At 46.5% G+C, this 22,087-nt stretch overlaps 2 protein-coding genes across 3 annotated transcripts in view; both read right to left on the minus strand.

Moving 5' to 3' along the window:
- The window catches only part of FAM107A (family with sequence similarity 107 member A), a 764,756-nt gene that overhangs the window by 461,256 nt on the left and 281,413 nt on the right, over window positions 1-22,087 (minus strand). The gene's annotated exons all lie outside the window — the stretch shown is intronic.
- On the minus strand, window positions 14,590-20,227 carry LOC144783226 (uncharacterized). Its single transcript, XM_078662315.1, has 2 exons — window positions 18,424-20,227; window positions 14,590-15,270 (listed from the first exon to the last, which is right to left on the minus strand). Exons 1-2 carry the CDS (start codon window positions 19,558-19,560, stop codon window positions 14,914-14,916), a joined length of 1,494 nt encoding a protein of 497 aa, XP_078518441.1. The 5' UTR covers window positions 19,561-20,227; the 3' UTR covers window positions 14,590-14,913.

The following is a 22,087-nucleotide window of genomic DNA, read 5'->3' on the forward strand; positions in this document are numbered from 1 at the left end:
TTTCATTTCTATCAGTCACTCACAAGTACTTCTGTACTCTACTGTAACCATTGCATGCACATGCATCAGCAGTTTGTGACAGGGATGCCTTTCATGCTCAAAGAATTACCACTGTTGTGCCAGGGCCTGCAGTTTGTCAGCGCTCAGCACCATCATGGGAAGGATATTGCCAATATACCAAGAACTGCCACCATCACACAAGGGACACATATTATATCAGGGGAAGGCACTATCAATCCGAGGTTGCAACATTATGCCATTAAGCCAGGGCATAAATATAACCAGTGGTGGGCAGAACACACCATTTCAGAAACACACACACACACACTCTGCACACAGAGTTGTGCGAGCACACCAGCCAGCCCGGCTGTAAGGGGTGGTGTTCTGGCTCGGTCTCCCATGCCTCTCATAGATGTCTCATCTTGGACTCTCAGTTCTGGCCCTTTGACAGGTCCTGCACAAAGCCTTACAGCGTGATTGACAGTCCATGGCCTGTAATACAGTCAATCACCTAAAGATTTTTGTTGCATATTGATTGGCTGTAGTGCGAGATCTGCACTGTAAATTAATCACATTATAAATGCAATGCATTGCCGGTAATTGGTTTTGACATGCTGACGTACAGGGTACTGTTGTAGATCTCTAGCCTACAATTTCAGGTCCCACCTCCCTAACAGGGCACAGGCGCTCCAGGGCTTCAAAGGGCATAAAGTGTGCAGTCTGATGAGCCAAATGTGTATTGCTGGCACATCAAACCTACACAGTTTTCCCCATGCCACTGCAGTGGCCTAGCAAAAACACAGTTGATGGACAGAATGTAGAACAATGTCATACATTCACCCCAGTACAAGGATCTGGGCCTAAATCCATAGTTTTTTTGCACTCCACACCACCCTGGGTTAGACACTGGCTATATGCAAATCAGCTCTGACCCTGTGCCTCATGGGAACAGTCCAGTCCGAACTACCAAGCCATGTCTTTCCCAGACCGGAATCAAGCATCCAAGGACCGGTTTCTGGCTATCAGCCTTCATCAGCCTGGATAGCTTGACTCCAGTGGTGTGGAGAGCCTGGGACTCACGTCTGAGCATACCCAGCCCACTCGGGGTGAAAATTGCAAAAACACAGTTGATGGACAGAATGTAGAACAATGTCATACATTCACCCCAGTACAAGGGTCTGGGCCTAAATCCATCGTTTTTTTGCACTCCACACCACCCTGGGTTAGACACTGGCTATATGCAAATCAGCTCTGACCCTGTGCCTCATGGGAACAGTCCAGTCCGAACTACCAAGCCATGTCTTTCCCAGACCGGAATCAAGCATCCAAGGACCGGTTTCTGGCTATCAGCCTTCATCAGCCTGGATAGCTTGACTCCAGTGGTGTGGAGAGCCTGGGACTCACGTCTGAGCATACCCAGCCCACTCGGGGTGAACATTGCAAAAACACAGTTGATGGACAGAATGTAGAACAATGTCATACATTCACCCCAGTACAAGGATCTGGGCCTAAATCCATCGTTTTTTTGCACTCCACGCCACCCTGGGTTAGACACTGGCTATATGCAAATCAGCTCTGACCCTGTGCCTCATGGGAACAGTCCAGTCCGAACTACCAAGCCATGTCTTTCCCAGACCGGAATCAAGCATCCAAGGACCGGTTTCTGGCTATCAACCTTCATCAGCCTGGATAGCTTGACTCCAGTGGTGTGGAGAGCCTGGGACTCACGTCTGAGCATACCCAGCCCACTCGGGGTGAAAATTGCAAAAACACAGTTGATGGACAGAATGTAGAACAATGTCATACATTCACCCCAGTACAAGGATCTGGGCCTAAATCCATCGTTTTTTTGCACTCCACACCACCCTGGATAAGACACTGGCTATATGCAAATCAGCTCTGACCCTGTGCCTCATGGTAACAGTCCAGTCCGAACTACCAAGCCATGTCTTTCCCAGACCGGAATCAAGCATCCAAGGACCGGTTTCTGGCTATCAGCCTTCATCAGCCTGGATAGCTTGACTCCAGTGGTGTGGAGAGCCTGGGACTCACGTCTCAGCATACCCAGCCCACTCGGGGTGAAAATTGCAAAAACACAGTTGATGGACAGAATGTAGAACAATGTCATACATTCTCCCCAGTACAAGGATCTGGGCCTAAATCCATCGTTTTTTTGCACTCCACACCACCCTGGGTTAGACACTGGCTATATGCAAATCAGCTCTGACCCTGTGCCTCATGGGAACAGTCCAGTCCGAACTACCAAGCCATGTCTTTCCCAGACCGGAATCAAGCATCCAAGGACCGGTTTCTGGCTATCAGCCTTCATCAGCCTGGATAGCTTGACTCCAGTGGTGTGGAGAGCCTGGGACTCACGTCTGAGCATACCCAGCCCACTCGGGGTGAAAATTGCAAAAACACAGTTGATGGACAGAATATAGAACAATGTCATACATTCACCCCAGTACAAGGATCTGGGCCTAAATCCATCGTTTTTTTGCACTCCACACCACCCTGGGTTAGACACTGGCTATATGCAAATCAGCTCGGACCCTGTGCCTCATGGGAACAGTCCAGTCCGAACTACCAAGCCATGTCTTTGCCAGACCGGAATCAAGCATCCAAGGACCGGTTTCTGGCTATCAGCCTTTATCAGCCTGGATAGCTTGACTCCAGTGGTGTGGAGAGCCTGGGACTCACGTCTGAGCATACCCAGCCCACTCGGGGTGAAAATTGCAAAAACACAGTTGATGGACAGAATGTAGAACAATGTCATACATTCACCCCAGTACAAGGATCTGGGCCTAAATCCATCGTTTTTTTGCACTCCACACCACCCTGGGTTAGACACTGGCTATATGCAAATCAGCTCTGACCCTGTGCCTCATGGGAACAGTCCAGTCCGAACTACCAAGCCATGTCTTTCCCAGACCGGAATCAAGCATCCAAGGACCGGTTTCTGGCTATCAGCCTTCATCAGCCTGGATAGCTTGACTCCAGTGGTGTGGAGAGCCTGGGACTCACGTCTGAGCATACCCAGCCCACTCGGGGTGAAAATTGCAAAAACACAGTTGATGGACAGAATGTAGAACAATGTCATACATTCACCCCAGTACAAGGATCTGGGCCTAAATCCATCTTTTTTTTTGCACTCCACACCACCCTGGGTTAGACACTGGCTATATGCAAATCAGCTCTGACCCTGTGCCTCATGGGAACAGTCCAGTCCGAACTACCAAGCCATGTCTTTCCCAGACCGGAATCAAGCATCCAAGGACCGGTTTCTGGCTATCAGCCTTTATCAGCCTGGATAGCTTGACTCCAGTGGTGTGGAGAGCCTGGGACTCACGTCTGAGCATACCCAGCCCACTCGGGGTGAAAATTGCAAAAACACAGTTGATGGACAGAATGTAGAACAATGTCATACATTCACCCCAGTAGAAGGATCTGGGCCTAAATCCATCGTTTTTTTGCACTCCACACCACCCTGGGTTAGACACTGGCTATATGCAAATCAGCTCTGACCCTGTGCCTCATGGGAACAGTCCAGTCCGAACTACCAAGCCATGTCTTTCCCAGACCGGAATCAAGCATCCAAGGACCGTTTCTGGCTATCAGCCTTCATCAGCTTGGATAGCTTGACTCCAGTGGTGTGGAGAGCCTGGGACTCACGTCTGAGCATACCCAGCCCACTCGGGGTGAAAATTGCAAAAACACAGTTGATGGACAGAATGTAGAACAATGTCATACATTCACCCCAGTACAAGGATCTGGGCCTAAATCCATCTTTTTTTTTGCACTCCACACCACCCTGGGTTAGACACTGGCTATATGCAAATCAGCTCTGACCCTGTGCCTCATGGGAACAGTCCAGTCCGAACTACCAAGCCATGTCTTTCCCAGACCGGAATCAAGCATCCAAGGACCGGTTTCTGGCTATCAGCCTTCATCAGCCTGGATAGCTTGACTCCAGTGGTGTGGAGAGCCTGGGACTCACGTCTGAGCATACCCAGCCCACTCGGGGTGAAATTTGCAAAAACACAGTTGATGGACAGAATGTAGAACAATGTCATACATTCACCCAGTAGATGGATCTGGGCCTAAATCCATCGTTTTTTTGCACTCCACACCACCCTGGGTTAGACACTGGCTATATGCAAATCAGCTCTGACCCTGTGCCTCATGGGAACAGTCCAGTCCGAACTACCAAGCCATGTCTTTCCCAGACCGGAATCAAGCATCCAAGGACCGTTTCTGGCTATCATCCTTCATCAGCTTGGATAGCTTGACTCCAGTGGTGTGGAGAGCCTGGGACTCACGTCTGAGCATACCCAGCCCACTCGGGGTGAAAACTGTGTTTTTTGCAATTTCACCCCGAGTGGGCTGGGGATGCTCAGACGTGAGTCCCAGGCTCTCCACACCACTGGAGTCAAGCTATCCAGGCTGATGAAGGCTGATAGCCAGAAACCGGTCCTTGGATGCTTGATTCCGGTCTGGGAAAGACATGGCTTGGTAGTTTGGACTGGACTGTTCCCATGAGGCACAGGGTCAGAGCTGATTTGCATATAGCCAGTGTCTAACCCAGGGTGGTGTGGAGTGCAAAAAAACGATGGATTTAGGCCCAGATCCTTGTACTGGGGTGAATGTATGACAATGTTCTACATTCTGTCCATCAACTGTGTTTTTTGCAACTGCAGTGGCCTAGAGCACTGCTTTCTAGAGCAGTACACTGCCTCCTCTATAAGGCAGTACTTCACAACTTCAGACCCACTGCTGGCATAGAAACATTTGATGGTGCACCACCCAGAATACCCACATGGTAGAGCCGCCAGCGATAGCAGTTTTGCACTTACATGAGTGCTGACCCTTCTTGACACTACACTAGTGAGCCTGGGGTATGTTAGAATGAAAATTTGTACAGTTGCGAATTCTACATGATGTAGCTTGCTTAACGGTAAGACTCCACCCCAAAATGGGACACTCGGTTCTTTTTTGTCTGACCCTCTCAATAATCACCATAGCTGTGCCTCAGTGGTATCCCCACTGGATAGCTAGATAGTTTGCAGTTTGAAAGGATCCTTTGGGATGAAGGGCTGCTCAGTACTTCAGTAACATTTCCTTAGTATCTATATGTCCCAGTAGTTAGTGGTGGTGTGGCAAAAGAATGATCCTTGTGACTGGGTGTGAATGTTTGCATTGTCCAACATTCCATCCATCAATTGTTTCTTTTGCAAATGTCGCCCTAAGTGGGAAGGGCATGCCCAGACTTGGGTCCCGTGCTCACCAGACCACTGGATTCTAGCTAGCATGGCTGATGAAGGGTGATGCCCTGATACTTGTTATGTTTTTTATGAGCTGCCACTATAAAGCGCCGGGACACTCCGTTGGAGTAGCCGTTGAGCTATACAAAATAAAGTTAATATAACATAACATAACATACTGGTACCAAGATGCTAGTTTCCAGTCCAGGGAGGACCTGGCTTGGCAGTTCGGGCTGGACTGTTTCCATAAGGAACAGGGTCAAGACTGATTTTCATATGGCTGGGTCCAAACTGGGGTGGTGTGGTGGGCAAAAGAATGATGGATTAAACCCAGCTCCTTGTGACTGGGGGTGAATATTTGCATTGTCCAGCCTTCTGTCCATCAATTGTTTCTTTTGCATATGTCACCCATCGTTTTGCATGTCGCCCTAAGTGGGAAGGGTATGCCCAGACGTGGGTCCTGTGCTCACTATACCACTGGATTTAAGCTAACCTGGCTGATGAAGGGTGATGCCCTGAAACCGGTCCCAGGATGCTTGTTTCCAGTCCAGGGAGGACCTGGCTAGGCAGTTCGGGCTGGACTGTTCCCATAAGGAACAGGGTCAAGACTGATTTGTATATGGCTTGGTCCAAACTGGGGTGGTATGGTCAGCAAAAGAATGATGGATTAAACCCAGCTCTTTGTGACTGGGGGTGAATGTTTGCATTGTCCAGCATTCTGTCCATCAATTGTTTCTTTTGCATATGTCGCCCTAAGTGGGAAGAGTATGCCCAGATGTGGGTCCCGTGCTCACTACACCACTGGATTCAAGCTAGCCTGGCTGATGAAGGGTGATGCCCTGAAACCAGTCCCAGGATGCGTGTTTCTGGTCCAGGGAGGACCTGGCTTGGCAGTTCGGGCTGGACTGTTCCCATAATGAACAGGGTCAAGACTGATTTGCATATGGGTGGGTCCAAACTGGGGTGGTGTGGTGTGCAAAAGAATGATGGATTAAACCCAGATCCTTGTGACTGGGGGTGAATGTTTGTATTGTTCAGCATTCAGTCCGTCAATTGTTTCTTTTGCAATTGTCTGAGAAAGATGACACCTGCCTCTTTTGCAAGCTACTGTTCTTTCAGAGGTAAGCCTAAAATTGTCTTTTCTTTTGCCTTCTTGTATCTCCCAAGGATTTAATAAACGTCTATGCGTCTGTTTTTGTAGGTATACTTACTGATTTTGGACCAGCAGTGTTATTGAGCAGGTAGAATTGGAAAGATGTGCCTGTGATTGTGAGAAATTGTTTGTTGGTTGAGGATGCTGTGAGCCCTTGTCAAGCAACGGACACAGGCCCAGTCATGGTGAACTACTAAAATCACTGAATTAACGTGTGCTTAAACCTCTGGTAGTTTGGCACAAAAGCAGTCTGGCTTAATTTAAAGGCAATGTATAAAGTATTTATCCAAAACACTAACATCAATAAAGTAAAAACGCAGCACAAGAAACATCTCACACCAATTTAATAAATGTAATAACTTATTTAATATTAAAACTACAAAAATCCAATAGATAGAACCAGAGATATTCAATATTGAAGATTTAAGGTGAAGTATAGCACCTAAAAGCACAACGTGCCACTTGAGGTTGCCTAGTTATGGGAGACTGGGCAAATATCACAAGTTCAGACTGACCGCAATGGAGCGCTGGCCTGGATACAGGGACCAGGTTAGTTCCCCTGAAAAAGTTACCTTCTAAAGTCCAGGGTAAATAGTTCTGTTCATTTTGGAAGAGTCCATGAGGAGCAGGGAGAACATCATTGCTGGCGGTCACTGTAGTTTGAAGAGCAGGCTGAGCAAGTGGACGGTTGTCACTGTAGCGTGCCGATCATGTTGGGCATTGCCAATGTTCGTTGCTAGAGATTTGAGTTGCCGGTCACTGAGGCTGTCGATGCACTAGTGCTAAGTGCAGATCTCGCATTGCCGGTCTTTGATGACCAAATGGACCATTCACAAGCACTTTCAGTATCATTAATATTCATGTGGTAAGATGAATTCTGTGAATATTCTCAAAGTGTGGTAAATGCAGACAAGCACATCTGTAATCGACAGCATGCTTTCATATTTAGAAACGCCTGTCACTTAAAGTCAGTTCATTGACATGTCAAGATCCTCAATGTTCGGCTTTGACTCGCTGTCAGGTGGGCAGAGAGGTTAAGCTGTCACCCCTTGGTGGGTGGAGTTATTGATTAGTTAATAGATACGTAGCATTCAATAAATAGATATTCCATGCTGTCCTATATATTGTAGCATTCAATAAATGAATATCCTATGCAATGCTATATATTTTATCATTCAATAAATGGATATTCCATTCAGTGCTATATATTTTAGCATTCAATACATGGATGTTCCATTCAGTGCTATATATTTTAGCATTCAATAAATGATATTCCATTCAATGCTATATATTTTAGCATTCAATAAATGGATATCCCATTAAGTGCTATACATTTCAGCATTCAATATATGAATATTTCATTCAATGCTATATATTTTAGCATTCAATAAATAGATATTCCTTTTAGTGCTATATAATTTTAAAAAAAGAACACAACTTTATTTACATGAACTTAAAATAATACAGTAAAAAGCAATGTTTTGCAAAGTTACACTTTCATCAAATTCCGGGATCTTCTAAGTACATATTTCTCCCAATTCTACCTTCATTCGAAATACCACTATGGAATTTCATTAAGAGAAGCTTTTAGCTCATGTCATGTGGCTGTGTCTATGGTGCTTGATTGTGACTGTGCGGTACAAAAGGGGGTGGTGATGGACGGAGCATCTGAACCAATCAAACACTCCCACCCAGTCAACAGATCTGGGTTTAATCCATCACCGTTCTTTAGCCCACTCTGCCACCCCAGTTCAGACATGGCCATATGCAAATCAGTCTGACCCTGTGCCTCATGCGAACAGTCCACCCCAACCGCCAGGCCATGCCTTCCCTGGACCGGAAACAAGCTTCCTGGGACCGGTTTCTGGCATTACAGCCGTCTTCAGCCAGGCTTGCTTGAATCCAGTGGCAAAGTGAGCAAGGGACTCACGACTGAGCATACCCTGCCAACTTATGGCGAACAAAGCGGTACAGATCTGTTGACTAGGTGTGAGTGTCTGATTGGTTCAGATGCTCCGTCCATCACCACCCCCTTTTGTACCGTGATTGTGACTGTGAGCACTAAGGTCTGTGCTGCTCCATTGCTTCTTACGCTTGTAGTACTCCGTAGCTGTTGGGGGGTGACAGGTGCTCATGGTCTTTGTGTCAGATTTTGGCAGATACTACCGGAAGTGACTGATGTGAGGTGTGTGCTCTGTTGTGAGGTGCTGATCTTTTGGGTGGATTAATGCACGTGCATGGTGCAGAATCCTACCCTAAAATAACCGACCACCCATTCAAGAGTTAATAATATCCCCTAGTATCTTGCAGTGATACTTCTCAGGGATAAAGGCTGTGTCCAGCACTGCTGGCGGGAAGTTCAGGTTTTGTGAGTTGATATTCCACTGTGCAGCCTTCACAGTCACATGGTTCCAGATGACCACAGGAGGGAGGAAAGGAGAGTTATGTGGTGGCTTCACATGCCCTGCCCTAGAGACTACAATGTTGTAAGCATACCGATTTGCCGCATTTGCCTCATAATCCATCATCTGCTGTATAATTTTAAGATGTGAGCCATAAAATGTTACTAGCTAAAACAGATCAAAAGCTACTAAAGATGCAGAGACGTGTGTTGCTGTGCAGTGGAAGGCCATTTGTAAAAGTTGACTGGCCATCTTTCATTTACTTATTGCTATATATGGGTGTTAAACTGGAACTAATGAGGTCAAACCCTTGCCCAGATAGTGTTAACATGAAAAAATGTCAAAATATTGAAGTTATACTGTCACAAAATATGCCGCATTATGCCACATAATTTGCCTTTCCTTGCTGTGTATGCAGTCACCCCTGCCGCATAATGTGGTTCCCTGTTGTATTATTCCAGTGGCACTGTCTACAGTCAATATTACTAAATTACGTCAGTCCTTTTGCTACTTGCCTGTGGCTACAGAGGGATCCACACAAAGTCTTACTTCCTATTGTCTTCAGGTAGTACACGTCTTGAAGAATGTAAAGTTTTTGATTAGTTTTTAAATGATGCATGAAGATAATATTACCTCCAGTCTCTTTCCAACACATAGCAGGCTCCACTATCATATTGCACTGGGCTCCTGGGGAGTGAGGGATGTGGCTTAACATTTCATTGCCAATCTCTTTACATCTGAAGTCACAAAAGATTGTTCTCGGTTAGATCTGAACCCAGTCCTGATGGGAGAAGGTGTCTGCGGAAATTAATTTCTGAAAAAAGGAGCGCGCGCCCTCTGACTTCTCACCAACAATAAGAAAAAGTGTGCTGCCACTCCGAGGCCAGCCTCAAGATCTCATTACTGGGCGATTATCACATTACTGCCGCTCACAGCCATCTGAGGATGTCAGCCATGGAGACACTTTACAAGCTATTCAGGTACAAAATTAGAAATGCTCCAACTAGCGTTTTGTATCACTTTATTCATAAATAAAACACACCTTGACACAGATGAATGATGAACTGAACTATTGGACTTGTAGGACAAGCTTAGGGTCAGACCAAGAAAGGCCAAACGGTACGTCTTCTATGAGTAAGCACCAGGCTTCATAATGTGAGTGTGGGAAGAAGATTCTGTGTAGATAAAACTGAGTGCACTTCAAATTTATAAACGTCACATTTACAAACTCAGAGGTTTAGCACTTTTATATCATTACTGTGTACCAGGTTTTCAAACCGCGCAGATAAGGCTAACAAATGTCCAATTCGCATTCGTTATTAATCATAACTTCTATAGAATCTAAGGTATGATTAATTACTTTATTTAATTTACTGCAAAACACTTATATCTCCCGACAAAATGATGTAACGTCTGATTGTTTTGCTGCTCGGGGCGTGTCTGTATTCCAAAATCTAGAACTGAAAATGTCAAGCAATAAAGCTTTATCTAACTTCAAGAGTCATGTATGCTGCTTTTTTGTGTCAGCAGTATTTTAAAGTGTCGGTGGTGGAAGCTGTCAAAGGTATTTTCAATTGTTCTTAATGTTAGCAGCGCATCCCACTGCTAAAGGCAGTAGTTCCCAAATGTTTTCAACCAGTGGCTCCCTTGACGCATTGCCCGTGACTCTCAACTCTTACTTTTTTTTGGAGGGTAGGGTGGAGGTAAGCCCGGACTCTGAAGTACTTGCATTTTTCTCTCAGACACCCACATCCATATTAGCATAATGGCGGGGAAATGCCTTTCCGTGGCAAAGGCATGCGGAAATTAATTGTGGGGCCCGTTGCTGGCCCCCAGGGATCCTGGGGTGCACATGGGAGGGTACCTATGGTACCCCCTGCATTTCAAAATACAACATGGCAGGCACCGCGCGGTGCCTGTCACGTTGTGCATTGAAATGCATGATGTGCATTTTTAGCATTGCGGAGGGCGGGGCCTTCAGCACCGCCCACCGCAATGCTAAAAATGCAGGATGCGCCCGCCAGTGTGGCGGGCGCATCTTAATGGCCCCCACGGGACCCTCACCCTTATGGTGGGCGGTCCCGTTTTGCTCCGGGATGGCGAGCGGACTTAGTCCGCCTGCCATCCTAATGTGCCCCTTAGTGTCTTTAATAGACAGGACAACTGTACTTTACTGATAACGTACATTGGTGTAAAACGCATTTGGAAAAAAACAAAACTATTAACAAGCTGAACAAAATAATTCAGTCATCTTCTGCTTAATTTGGGAGTGTTGGAAAGTGGTGATCCAGTGAAATATGGAGGTCATCTCCTTCGACATGCCATCAATTAAGCACTACATTTACAGCTTTAGGCATGTCACTTACGAATCATCAACATCATACGTTTGAATCTAATTAGTTTAACTGAAACCAACTGACCCTTCAACATTAAATGCATTAAAATGCTTGGTGCGCGGCTCCCCTGGCTAGGTTTGATGGCTCCCCAGGGAGCCATGGCGCACAGTTCGGGAACCACAGGCTAAAGGACTGTTTACAAGTGCCACTGTAACCCAGATGGGGCCAGTAATGTGGTACATTTCTGTAAATCTGCAGATTCGGTGAATATCAAATGTCAGTGACAGGTTCTGAAAGAAACCAAAAAGTCTGGGAGAGATATCAGGAAGTAATGTGGAATAACCAGGGGAATATGAACAGGAATTAGCAATTCCCCATTAATGCTTCATTACTTCAGGGTTGCATTTGTAATCCCTATTATATCCACCCTGGTAGTGACTGATGCTCCTAGCATAGACAACTCCAGGGAGCAGGTTTAACAGGACTGTCTGAGAAGCGCTCGCTATGACGCCCACAATATATTTTTAAGTTTGTCTTAACACTACTGTCGTATCACCCATAGTTACTAATTCTTAAAAAAATACATCTCATGGTCGTTGGCTAGACTTTAAGGAGGATTTTTATCTCACCTCATGCTATTGGCTGTTTGACCCATCATTTTGCTTTTTCAGAAGTTCTTCCATTGGTTTGCGTGAGGGACTATTTTACACCTGAAAAGAGTACTTAACCATCATTCTGTTTGTCCCATTCAGCAGTTTATCTTCTGCATAAATTCTATAAAGAAAACAATATTTTTTTGCTCCATTCTCCCAGGATTGGCAAAGACAATTGGGCAGGTTTCAATGTGATAAATGCAAGTAAAAAGGCGTTTGTAAATGCCCGTGTATGCACGCTGTGCCACATTAAAGACAGACTGATTGGCTTTGACATTGCTTGAACAACAAACTGAAATACAGTTGGCAGTTCTAGCAGTTGATATAGTCAACTACCATTGCCAGACATCTTTTTACATGAAGTGGCCAAATCCACTGAAAAATTCACCTTCTGCAGACATGAAATTGTTTGTGACATGGCACCCTGGTCTGCATCGTCCTCAGTGTGGCCTTACCTAAGGAAGTTCACCTGTAGCTGGAGGCAGGGCTAAGGAACGTTAGCAATTATGATCTAGCATCACAAGTGGAGGTTCGAGAGCAGCTGAGGATGACTAACAATTCAAAGTCTTTGCTTGAGGTCAATCAATCAATCAATCAGTCTTTTATAGCGTGGCTTGTTACCCCAAGGGTTCTCCAGTCACAGAGATTCTGTGAGCCGTTGTCGAAAAGCCATATCTTGAGCTTCTCCTGAACTCTTCGATGGAAGTAGTTCGCAGGTGGAGGGCTGATCATTCCAGGACTTGGCAACAAGGTAGGAGAAGGAACGACCTCCACAGCAGCTCCGATGGATGCAGGAGATGTGTGCCAAGGCGAGGGTGGTGAAGCGGAGCTCCCTAGTCGGTCAGTGGAATGTCAGGCGGTGGTTGGTGTAGGTGGGTCCGGAGCTGTGGAGGGCCTAGTAGAAATGTGTCAGGAGTTTAAAAAGGCAGCTTTTCTGGACATGGAACCAATGGAGGCCCTTGAGTGAGGGGTGGTGCTGGGTTTTCTGTGGAGGTTGAGGATGAAAGTGGTGAATGAATTTTATAAAGGACATTCCAAGGAGTAACTTTCAGTCCCAGAATCCTGTGCAGGCAGTAGGAGGGGCCCAAGGAGGAGGGACCCTCACACCAACACATGCTGTAAAGAGCTCTATCATCTCCCACTGAGTGGGACAGAGGCAGGACAAGCCGGGGCCAAGGGTGTGCCCAACATCTCCTAGAAAGGCCAGGGCATGGCCATAGCAACTTGTCTCTGTGCTGGAGTGCTCTAAAAACTTTGGGGCATACATACAAAAACATTTGTACGGTCTGTAATGGCCAGAAACACAGAAACAGGTTGTTTCTGACCACAATACAATTATTTTCGTCATGTACAAAACACAAATTGTATTCGGAAACATGTTACCGAATCACAGTTAGTGTTTAGTGATTCAGTATTTGCAAGGGGCGTGTTAATGGAGTCCTTTCCAAATACCGAATTGCTCTGCTATGTATGTATGCTTTGCGACGGAATTATGGTTGCAAAACATTAATTTTTTACTGACATTTCAAGGGTAGTGGTAACCACTCACAAAAAGGGTGGGGTCTCCAAGGAGACCCCCTTTATGAATATTGAAACAATTATTTTTTAAGAGCTCTTAAATCTTCAAAAACGAAACTGTAACGTTTTGCTAACGCGGGATTACTGGTTACTAATTATCTTACCAAATCCCAAACTATGTCGACTGAATCGTTGGTACCTGTCGTTGAGTAAAAGGTAATCTCGCAATAAGTCAATCAATTTAGGAACTTACACCACTCTAAATGACCACTGACCAAATTTAAGTTTTAAAGATTTAATATAAAGTCAAAGATAACTGAAGATACAAACTTCTCAAAATGAGATTCAAAAGGTAAATTGGTATCACTATAAACATGAACTTCTTGAATAATCTAAGTCTGAAGAACAAAATAATAAGTACAAGCTCAAAAACCATAAGGGTTGTCAAAATAGATATAAGTTGCAATCTCAAAGTCATTACAGAAAAGAAAATTAAGGTTAGTCTGTCCCTACACTATACTAAGTGACATCCCTACTTAGCAAGATCTTAACCCTCTAGGTGTCAGCCGTGGTGACTTCCTAAGAAGATCACGCACTTCTCTTTGTCTCTTCTCTGATAATGGGTCTCTCCTGATCAGCCTATCTGCCTACCCATCCGCTTCCTCAGGCTCCCAAAATCATCTGCTCTGCTCTCCTCCCGGGTCTCTTTCCCTAATACCAAATCACATTTCCAATAGAAACGCCCCTTGGGACGCCCCTCACGTGGTACATCTTTGCGCGGCAAACTCCATGATGGTACTCTTGAAGACCCTCGTTAAAGTTGACCTTGGTTCCCAGGCTTCTTCTCCAGTGCGCTGATACCCCCTGAAATTCCTGGAAACTCCTACAGGCCTGCGCAAGGCGCCACTGAACAAAGTCCCTTTCATTCGAGCTGATTAGGACCCTCGCACCTGCATACAGCTCGTCCTGCAGTGGGCCTCAAATTCCAGACTCCACCATATCTTTAGTCGTAAAACACTCTCAAAGCTCTGTGCTGGACACCTCGCGACCTCTTCTCTAACGAGCACATGACGATTTAAACGACATGACATTATCTCCTCTGGCCTACTTGATTTACATGCAGCAGGTCCCTGCACTCTTAAAACGTTAACTTGATTTAAACAGCAAACATTCTTAACTAGCATACTGTCCCGGGGGCTCAGGAAGGATTGGAGGTTCGACCACTGGAGTGGGAGGGGCAGGCTCAAAGAGAAACACTGGGGCTTTGATTAAAGGTTTTAAGGAGGGCTTTATTGTTATATACGTTTTCTTCATGAACAGGTAAGTAGTCTTTAGTCTCTGGGTATCGCTGAATGCCGCGGTGCCTTCTGGTCGTGGAAGTCTTTATCTTGATACGTCTCAACAACAGGATTCCACGTGGTACCGGAAAGACAAAGGAAATCAAGAGAAGGCGAATTACTGCCTGCACTCTGGTTGGACACACACAAGGACCGGGAGTGAGGGACACGCAAACCCCGTGAAGTGCTCCAGTTAACAACGGGAGTGACGGAAGGTGCTCGTGCTCAGGGAAGGGTTTGGTTGCAGGAAGTGTTACACCGGGGGCTGTCTCCGCCTCCCAACCCAACCCGCGACCCGGCCCCGTACCTCTTTAAGCCACGCTCCTCCCGTGGGCGCGTGGCAGGGCGACTCGTCCGACCGTTGGCCTCCTGGCTTGTCGTTTCCGTCTGCTTCTCTTCCTGGACTTGGTTCCGCGCTGCTCTCCTCCTCGATCTCCTCCGCGGGGGAAACGCCGTTCGTCCTCGATGCCGTGCTTCCTGCTTTTGTCGTCACTAGGGGCGTGACTCCACAATCCCAGCCGTCGGCCTTAAAGGAGCCGTATACATTCACGCCTGATGGCCATTCCGTGTCGGGGTCTCCTTCTTCCTCACGCCACGTAGATGTCTGCGGCTGTTGAGACAAGACGCAAGGTGAAAGGTGGGTGGCGCACCACCAGTCTTTATATTCAGAGGTCTCTTGACAGTCAGACCCGTGACACACCTCCCCCCCTGGCATCTCCCGATCGGGGAGAGGAAACACCCGGGATAAAAAGTCTGCATTTGCATTGTCTCTTCCTTTGCGATGTTGCACGGTAAATGCATAGGGTTGTAAGGACAGAAACCATCGTAACACCCGGGGGTTGTGGCTACTATTTCGGTGCATCCACTTCAGGGGAGCGTGGTCTGTATGTAGAACAAAGGGCTTGCCCTCCAGGTAGTACTTTAATTTGTCAATTGCCCATTTGATTGCCAAGGCCTCCTTTTCGATGGTAGAGTATCGGCACTCCCTGGGGAACAATTTCCTACTGACGTATAGGATCGGATGTTCAACGCCTTCTTTGACTTGTGATAGTACCGCACCTATCCCCTGATTAGAAGCGTCCGTGGACAACACAAATGGTTTGCTGTGATCCGGTGATATCAAAACAGGAGCCGTTGTCATCGTGGACTTAAGAAGGTGAAAAGCCTGTGAGGCCTCTCTCGATGGGTTACTAAATTCCTTGGCCTTGACGTCTTTGCGGAGCAGATTGGTTAAGGGGGCTGCCAACTCTGCAAAGCCTGGTATAAAGCGCCTGTAATAACCCACCAGGCCAAGAAAGGCTCTAAGGTCCCTTTTGTTATTGGGGAACGGGACTGCTGCTATTGCTCTTACTTTTTCGCTTTGGGGAGCGATGGTACCTTCACCCAACACGTAGCCCAGGTATTTCACACTTTGAAAAGCTGCTCGCGATTTTCTTGCATTGATGTGTAGTCCAGCTGTTTGTAGGGCTCCCAGAATGGTTTGTAAGTGTCTCAAACGTTCCTTCCAGTTCTGACTGTAAATGACTATGTCATCTAAGTAAGCTGAACTAAAGTGTGAATAGGGTTGTAAGACTTTGTTCATCAGGCGCTGAAATGTTGCCGGGGCGCCGTGTAATCCGAAAGGCAGGACGGTGAACTCAAAAGCACCTTCATCCGTTACAAACGCTGTTTTTTTTCTATCTTCCTCCCGAAGGGGGACCTGCCAATACCCCTTCGTGAGGTCAATGGTGGTGATAAATTTGGCGTCTCCAATTTTTTCAATCAAGTCATCGACTCGAGGAATCGGATACGTATCAAAATGCGAGACAGCATTTAATGCCCGAAAGTCCATACAAAACCTTTTAGTGCCATCAGGTTTAGGAATTAGAACAATCGGGGATGACCAAGGACTCTGGGAAGGGCGTATGACGCCCAAGTCGAGCATGTCCTGTACTTCCTTCCGTACAATCTCTTTTCTTGCTGCGGGAATTCGATATGGTCTTTGTTTTACCACTTCGCCAGGAAGAGTTTCGATGCAGTGCTCTGCTAACTCTGTCCTTCCTGGTAGGTCGGAAAACACTGCTGTATACGGGGTTAGAGACTCTGTTAACTCCTGCTTTTCCTGGGGAGTCAGCTCTGGGTTCACCACCAACTGTTCTAGAGTAGAGACATCCATCTGCCCTACGAAGTGTCCCACCCGGGGTAGGGGTCCCAACCACTCTTTCAAGAGATTGATGTGGTAGATTTGTGATTTGTGAGGGGTTAACCGGAGTCTATACGTAGTGTTTCCGATTTTTTCCGTGATCTGATATGGGCCTTGCCACTCATGTTTATTCTTAGTACTGATGGACGGCAGTAGCACTAGAGCCCATTTTCCTACGTCCAGGGATCTTAATCTTTTCCCTTTGTCATAAGATTTCTTGTATCTCTCATGTTGATGCTCCATAGAGGTATAGGCGAGTTCTCTTAATTTACCAAGTCTAGTTCGGAGCTGAGAGGTATATTCCAACATGGATTTTTGCTCCTGGGACGTTTCGTTTTCCCACATCTCTTTAGTGATGTCTAGGAGACTCCGGGGCATCCTCCCATACAGTAACTCAAACGATGAGCACCCTAGGCTACTTTGCTTTTGTGCTCTTATCACATAAAGGGCGATAGGTAGGAGCCGATCCCAGGCGGGCCCTTCCGCCGTCAGCATTTTCTTTAGTGTTTGTTTCAGAGTCTGGTTGTATCTTTCCACCAAACCATCGGTTTGGGGATGATACACTGAGGTTTTCAAGTGTTTTATGTCCAGTGAGGCACACACCTCCTTCATTAATTTTGAGGTGAAGGGAGTCCCCTGGTCGGTCAACACTTCTTTAGGAAAACCAACCCTGCTGAAAAGTTCCACGAATTTTTCAGCGATGGCCGCCGTGGTAGTGTTCTTTAAGGGGAAAGCCTCAACAAACCGAGTGGCATAGTCCACGATTACCAATGCATATAGAAAGCCTCTCCCCGTCTTTGGTAGGGGCCCTATCAGATCCATGCCCACTCGCTCGAAGGGGACACCAATTAAGGGCATCCTTTGTAGGGGGGCAGCCGGAGGGCGCTGTGTGTTTCTACGTTGACAGACCTCGCACCGGGCACAGAATTCTTGAACATCTTTGTAAATACCCGGCCAATAGAAGTTGCGCAGGATACAGTCAGTGGTTTTTTCCTTGCCGGCATGTCCTGCCATCAAGTGGGCATGTGTAAAGAATAGCACTTGTTCTCTAAAAGACTGGGGAACCAATAGCTGCATTTCTGCTTCTTGGTTGGCTTGTCTGTATAACAAATCGTTTTTGATCAAAAAGCGGGGAAATACTGGAGCGGTCTGATTGTCTGAGCTATGGGCGATTTCCCAGGCGTTGAAAAGGGATTTGTCTTCAGCCTGAGCAAATCTGAAACTGCGATCAATAACCCAGGGTTCGGGGGATAGGTAGGATGGTATATGCACCCCACTCCTGGTTGTGGACAGGTGTTCCTTAAATAGGGACAGGAATTCTGGATTGTCGGTCCCCAGGATCATATCTTCAGGCAGGGAATCAACTACCCCTACGCTAACAGTACAGGGGTCCCTATCCTGCGGTGTGAGAGTGATGGAGGCCACGGGGTAAGGCTTCACGTCCCCATGGACGCACCTGATATACACGGGAGTCTTATGATTCATCTGATCCGGGGTTACGAACCTGGACTGTACCACAGATTGCCTGCACCCTGAGTCTAACAATGCTTTCAATTGGAACCCATTCATCTTTATACTCACGTAAAACGTGCTGCCCATTTCGGCCGAATACATCACAGTCCGGGGCAGATACCCCACCTCCATGGGTTCCTCATGGCTCTTCCTTTTGGGACACATCCTGGCGATGTGGCCCCACTCGCCACATTCGAAACACTGTGGTCCTTTTGTTGGAGGAACCATCATACCGGGAGGTCTGTAGGGTCGGGGAGCCTCGAGTACTGGTTTTGGCCTTTTGTCCGTTTTGATGGTAGGAGTACCTTTGGAGGTTTTTTCTGGTTCCCACGGTATAGACTTGGGTTGGGCCCTGGCATATTGGGATGCCATCTCTATGGCTTGTTCTACTGTCAGGCCAACATGCTGTTTGAGCCAACGCTGGGTCGCATATGGTAACGCCTCCATAAACTGCTCTACATAGACTTTATTCAGTATTTCTTCCTTTGTACATACATCAGGGCGAAGCCATTTGTCCGCCGCCATTTTTAGCCTGAAGAACAATGTTTTTGGGTTTTCCCCAGGAACCCCTTTCTCTTTGCGGAAGCGGACTCTATAGGCCTCCTGGTCCAAACCTAGATGGTCCAATATGACCATTTTAATAGTCGCATAAGGGGTTGTCCCCAGGGGATTCGCCGCTTGATATGCAGATTGGGCTTCGGCAGTCAGGAGAGGGGCGAGAAAGAACGGCCATTTTTCTTCGGGCCAGCTCATAGCCCGAGCCGCCCTTTCAAAGTTTACCAAAAAGGCGTCAGGATCCTCACCGGGTACATATTTTTGTAGGGCCATTCCTGACGGATGTGGCGTGTGTACACGTCCTTCGCCCGTGGCTGCCTGTTGGACAGAGGGTATGGACTTAAGACCCTCTACGTGTGCGGTCATTGTTTTAGTAAAAAGTTCTCGGTCCGCTTGTGCAATGGACAGCTGGTTCTCCACGGCCCATTCTAACTTCTCCTGCCCCTTTATGAGGTGGTCTATCAGGGTCTCCATCTTGATCTCACTGATGGATGATGAAGTGAATCCCACTTCTGACACCAATTGTCCCGGGGGCTCAGGAAGGATTGGAGGTTCGACCACTGGAGTGGGAGGGGCAGGCTCAAAGAGAAACACTGGGGCTTTGATTAAAGGTTTTAAGGAGGGCTTTATTGTTATATACGTTTTCTTCATGAACAGGTAAGTAGTCTTTAGTCTCTGGGTATCGCTGAATGCCGCGGTGCCTTCTGGTCGTGGAAGTCTTTATCTTGATACGTCTCAACAACAGGATTCCACGTGGTACCGGAAAGACAAAGGAAATCAAGAGAAGGCGAATTACTGCCTGCACTCTGGTTGGACACACACAAGGACCGGGAGTGAGGGACACGCAAACCCCGTGAAGTGCTCCAGTTAACAACGGGAGTGACGGAAGGTGCTCGTGCTCAGGGAAGGGTTTGGTTGCAGGAAGTGTTACACCGGGGGCTGTCTCCGCCTCCCAACCCAACCCGCGACCCGGCCCCGTACCTCTTTAAGCCACGCTCCTCCCGTGGGCGCGTGGCAGGGCGACTCGTCCGACCGTTGGCCTCCTGGCTTGTCGTTTCCGTCTGCTTCTCTTCCTGGACTTGGTTCCGCGCTGCTCTCCTCCTCGATCTCCTCCGCGGGGGAAACGCCGTTCGTCCTCGATGCCGTGCTTCCTGCTTTTGTCGTCACTAGGGGCGTGACTCCACAATCCCAGCCGTCGGCCTTAAAGGAGCCGTATACATTCACGCCTGATGGCCATTCCGTGTCGGGGTCTCCTTCTTCCTCACGCCACGTAGATGTCTGCGGCTGTTGAGACAAGACGCAAGGTGAAAGGTGGGTGGCGCACCACCAGTCTTTATATTCAGAGGTCTCTTGACAGTCAGACCCGTGACACATACGTTTCTAAAATAACACATCTATAAAGCATATACTTTTAACCCTAAGTTCAATAGTACATTTGGAAGACCCATGTCAACCTTATCTCACATTAATTTAGCAGCATGTTCAGGTTTGCTGTGAATTGCCCTAAGGCCTACACATTATACTGGATTTTAAAGTTACATTTAATTCGGACATGATTCTTTTAACATGAGAACATGAGGTTTTCACATATATTCCAACATTTCTACATTAATCTCACACCGTTATAATTATAGTTACTCTACTTAACATTCTATACATTTCACTACTGAATATAAAACACTCTGTATATTTCACTCCTGGATATAAAACACTCGTGTGCAAAACATGTTTAAACTAACTACGTGCTTGTAAATATGGCGTACTTATACATTTTTTTCAAACTTGTGCTCTCTCAGTCCCCCCTTTGATGACCTTCAGGGGTCATCATCACCAAGACACTAAAAATGTAGAACCCTTCAAAGTGAAGACAGGGCAGTTCCACCTCTTTTCATACTCTCTAATGCTTTCAGACTCTTATATTGAGTGTCCTGCATCGCTGTCAACTCTTCTTCCTGTTTCTTCATAGCTCTCTGTAACCTATTTGCTCTATAACATTGATACAAACGCACCAATCCCCACAAAGTGATTACACAAATCACTATTATGATGATGGGTTTCAGTATGTACCAAACGATACCCTTTCCTAAGTTGGCAAACCAACTTCCAACTTTACCCATTCCATGACCTACTTTTTCCCACACATTTACCTTTGCTAGGTCCTCAATTTCGTAGTGTATGGCAGTGATGTTTTGTATATACTTCTCTAGAGGCTTTGAATTGTCTGGAATGTAAGTACAGCATTCCTGGACCTTCAAGGCCTTACAGACTCCTCCCTCTTTAGCTAACAGAACGTCTAAAGCAAGTCGGTTCTGAAGAACCATTGCCCTAATCGATTGCATCTCCCCTTCTATCAGCATCAATGATCTTGCAGTACTGGCAGATAGCCTATCTACGACTGTAGCTAACCTCCTAATTTCGATGTCATTCATTATCAATCCTAAGAAAGGGAATGCAGCGCCTAGTACATCTCCAACTACCTCTGCTGCACCCAGCCCTCGTTTCCATCTAGTTGATATTTCCTTCTTAGGCGTGTCTAAATTCTCAACATGATATATTTTAGGGAAGACAACAGCCAGATAGCATGATCCGTACCAATTATCTGGTAGCTTCACATAGGCATTTCTTCCACATACAAAATATACATTTGGAATTGCTTGCATCCCTTTCAAAAAGTTCTTAGAGTAATACTCCAATTGAAAGGCATGTTCACAATGGACTTGACCTACATAAAAGTTTTCATAATAGGAGTAACTCCTGTGTATGCACAGTTTTCCCCGTTTATCCTTATCCAAAGCAATTGGACCAATACTACCTTTTCTTTGATGTGCCCTTTCCTCCTTGGTCCAATCTGTTTCCCATTGTCCTGATGCCTTCAAAATCTTCTGCCTCCTGTATCTAGTATCTACCTGTGCTATAAACTTTTTCTCAACTTCTGATATTTGACAAGTCAGATTGTTCCTTCGAGCATGTGAAGTATCTAACGTTTTCCATGGAATAAACCATTTGTGTAATCTGTCTTCGCTTTTGTAGTAGTCCCATTTGTTCAAATGCTTGAAATTCGGAACCTCTGGCAATGTCGAGTCGAAATTCGAGAAATAATACTCGAATCCTTCCCGTCCATAAAACATGCTCAACAATAAACTACACGTTATTCCATATGTCAACGGAAGATGATGGT

This window comes from Lissotriton helveticus, chromosome 9 (genome assembly GCF_964261635.1).
Source record: "Lissotriton helveticus chromosome 9, aLisHel1.1, whole genome shotgun sequence".
Classification (NCBI taxonomy): Eukaryota; Metazoa; Chordata; class Amphibia; order Caudata; family Salamandridae; genus Lissotriton; species Lissotriton helveticus.

Bases quoted from the DNA above. Each gene is read 5' to 3' on its own strand.
- LOC144783226 (XM_078662315.1), bottom strand. From the start codon at position 19,560: ATGAAGAAAACGTATATAACAATAAAGCCCTCCTTAAAACCTTTAATC. The intron at 15,271-18,423 runs GTGAGTATAAAG...TTGTCTCAACAG, and splicing joins AAATGGGCAGCACGTTTTAC to CCGCAGACATCTACGTGGCG.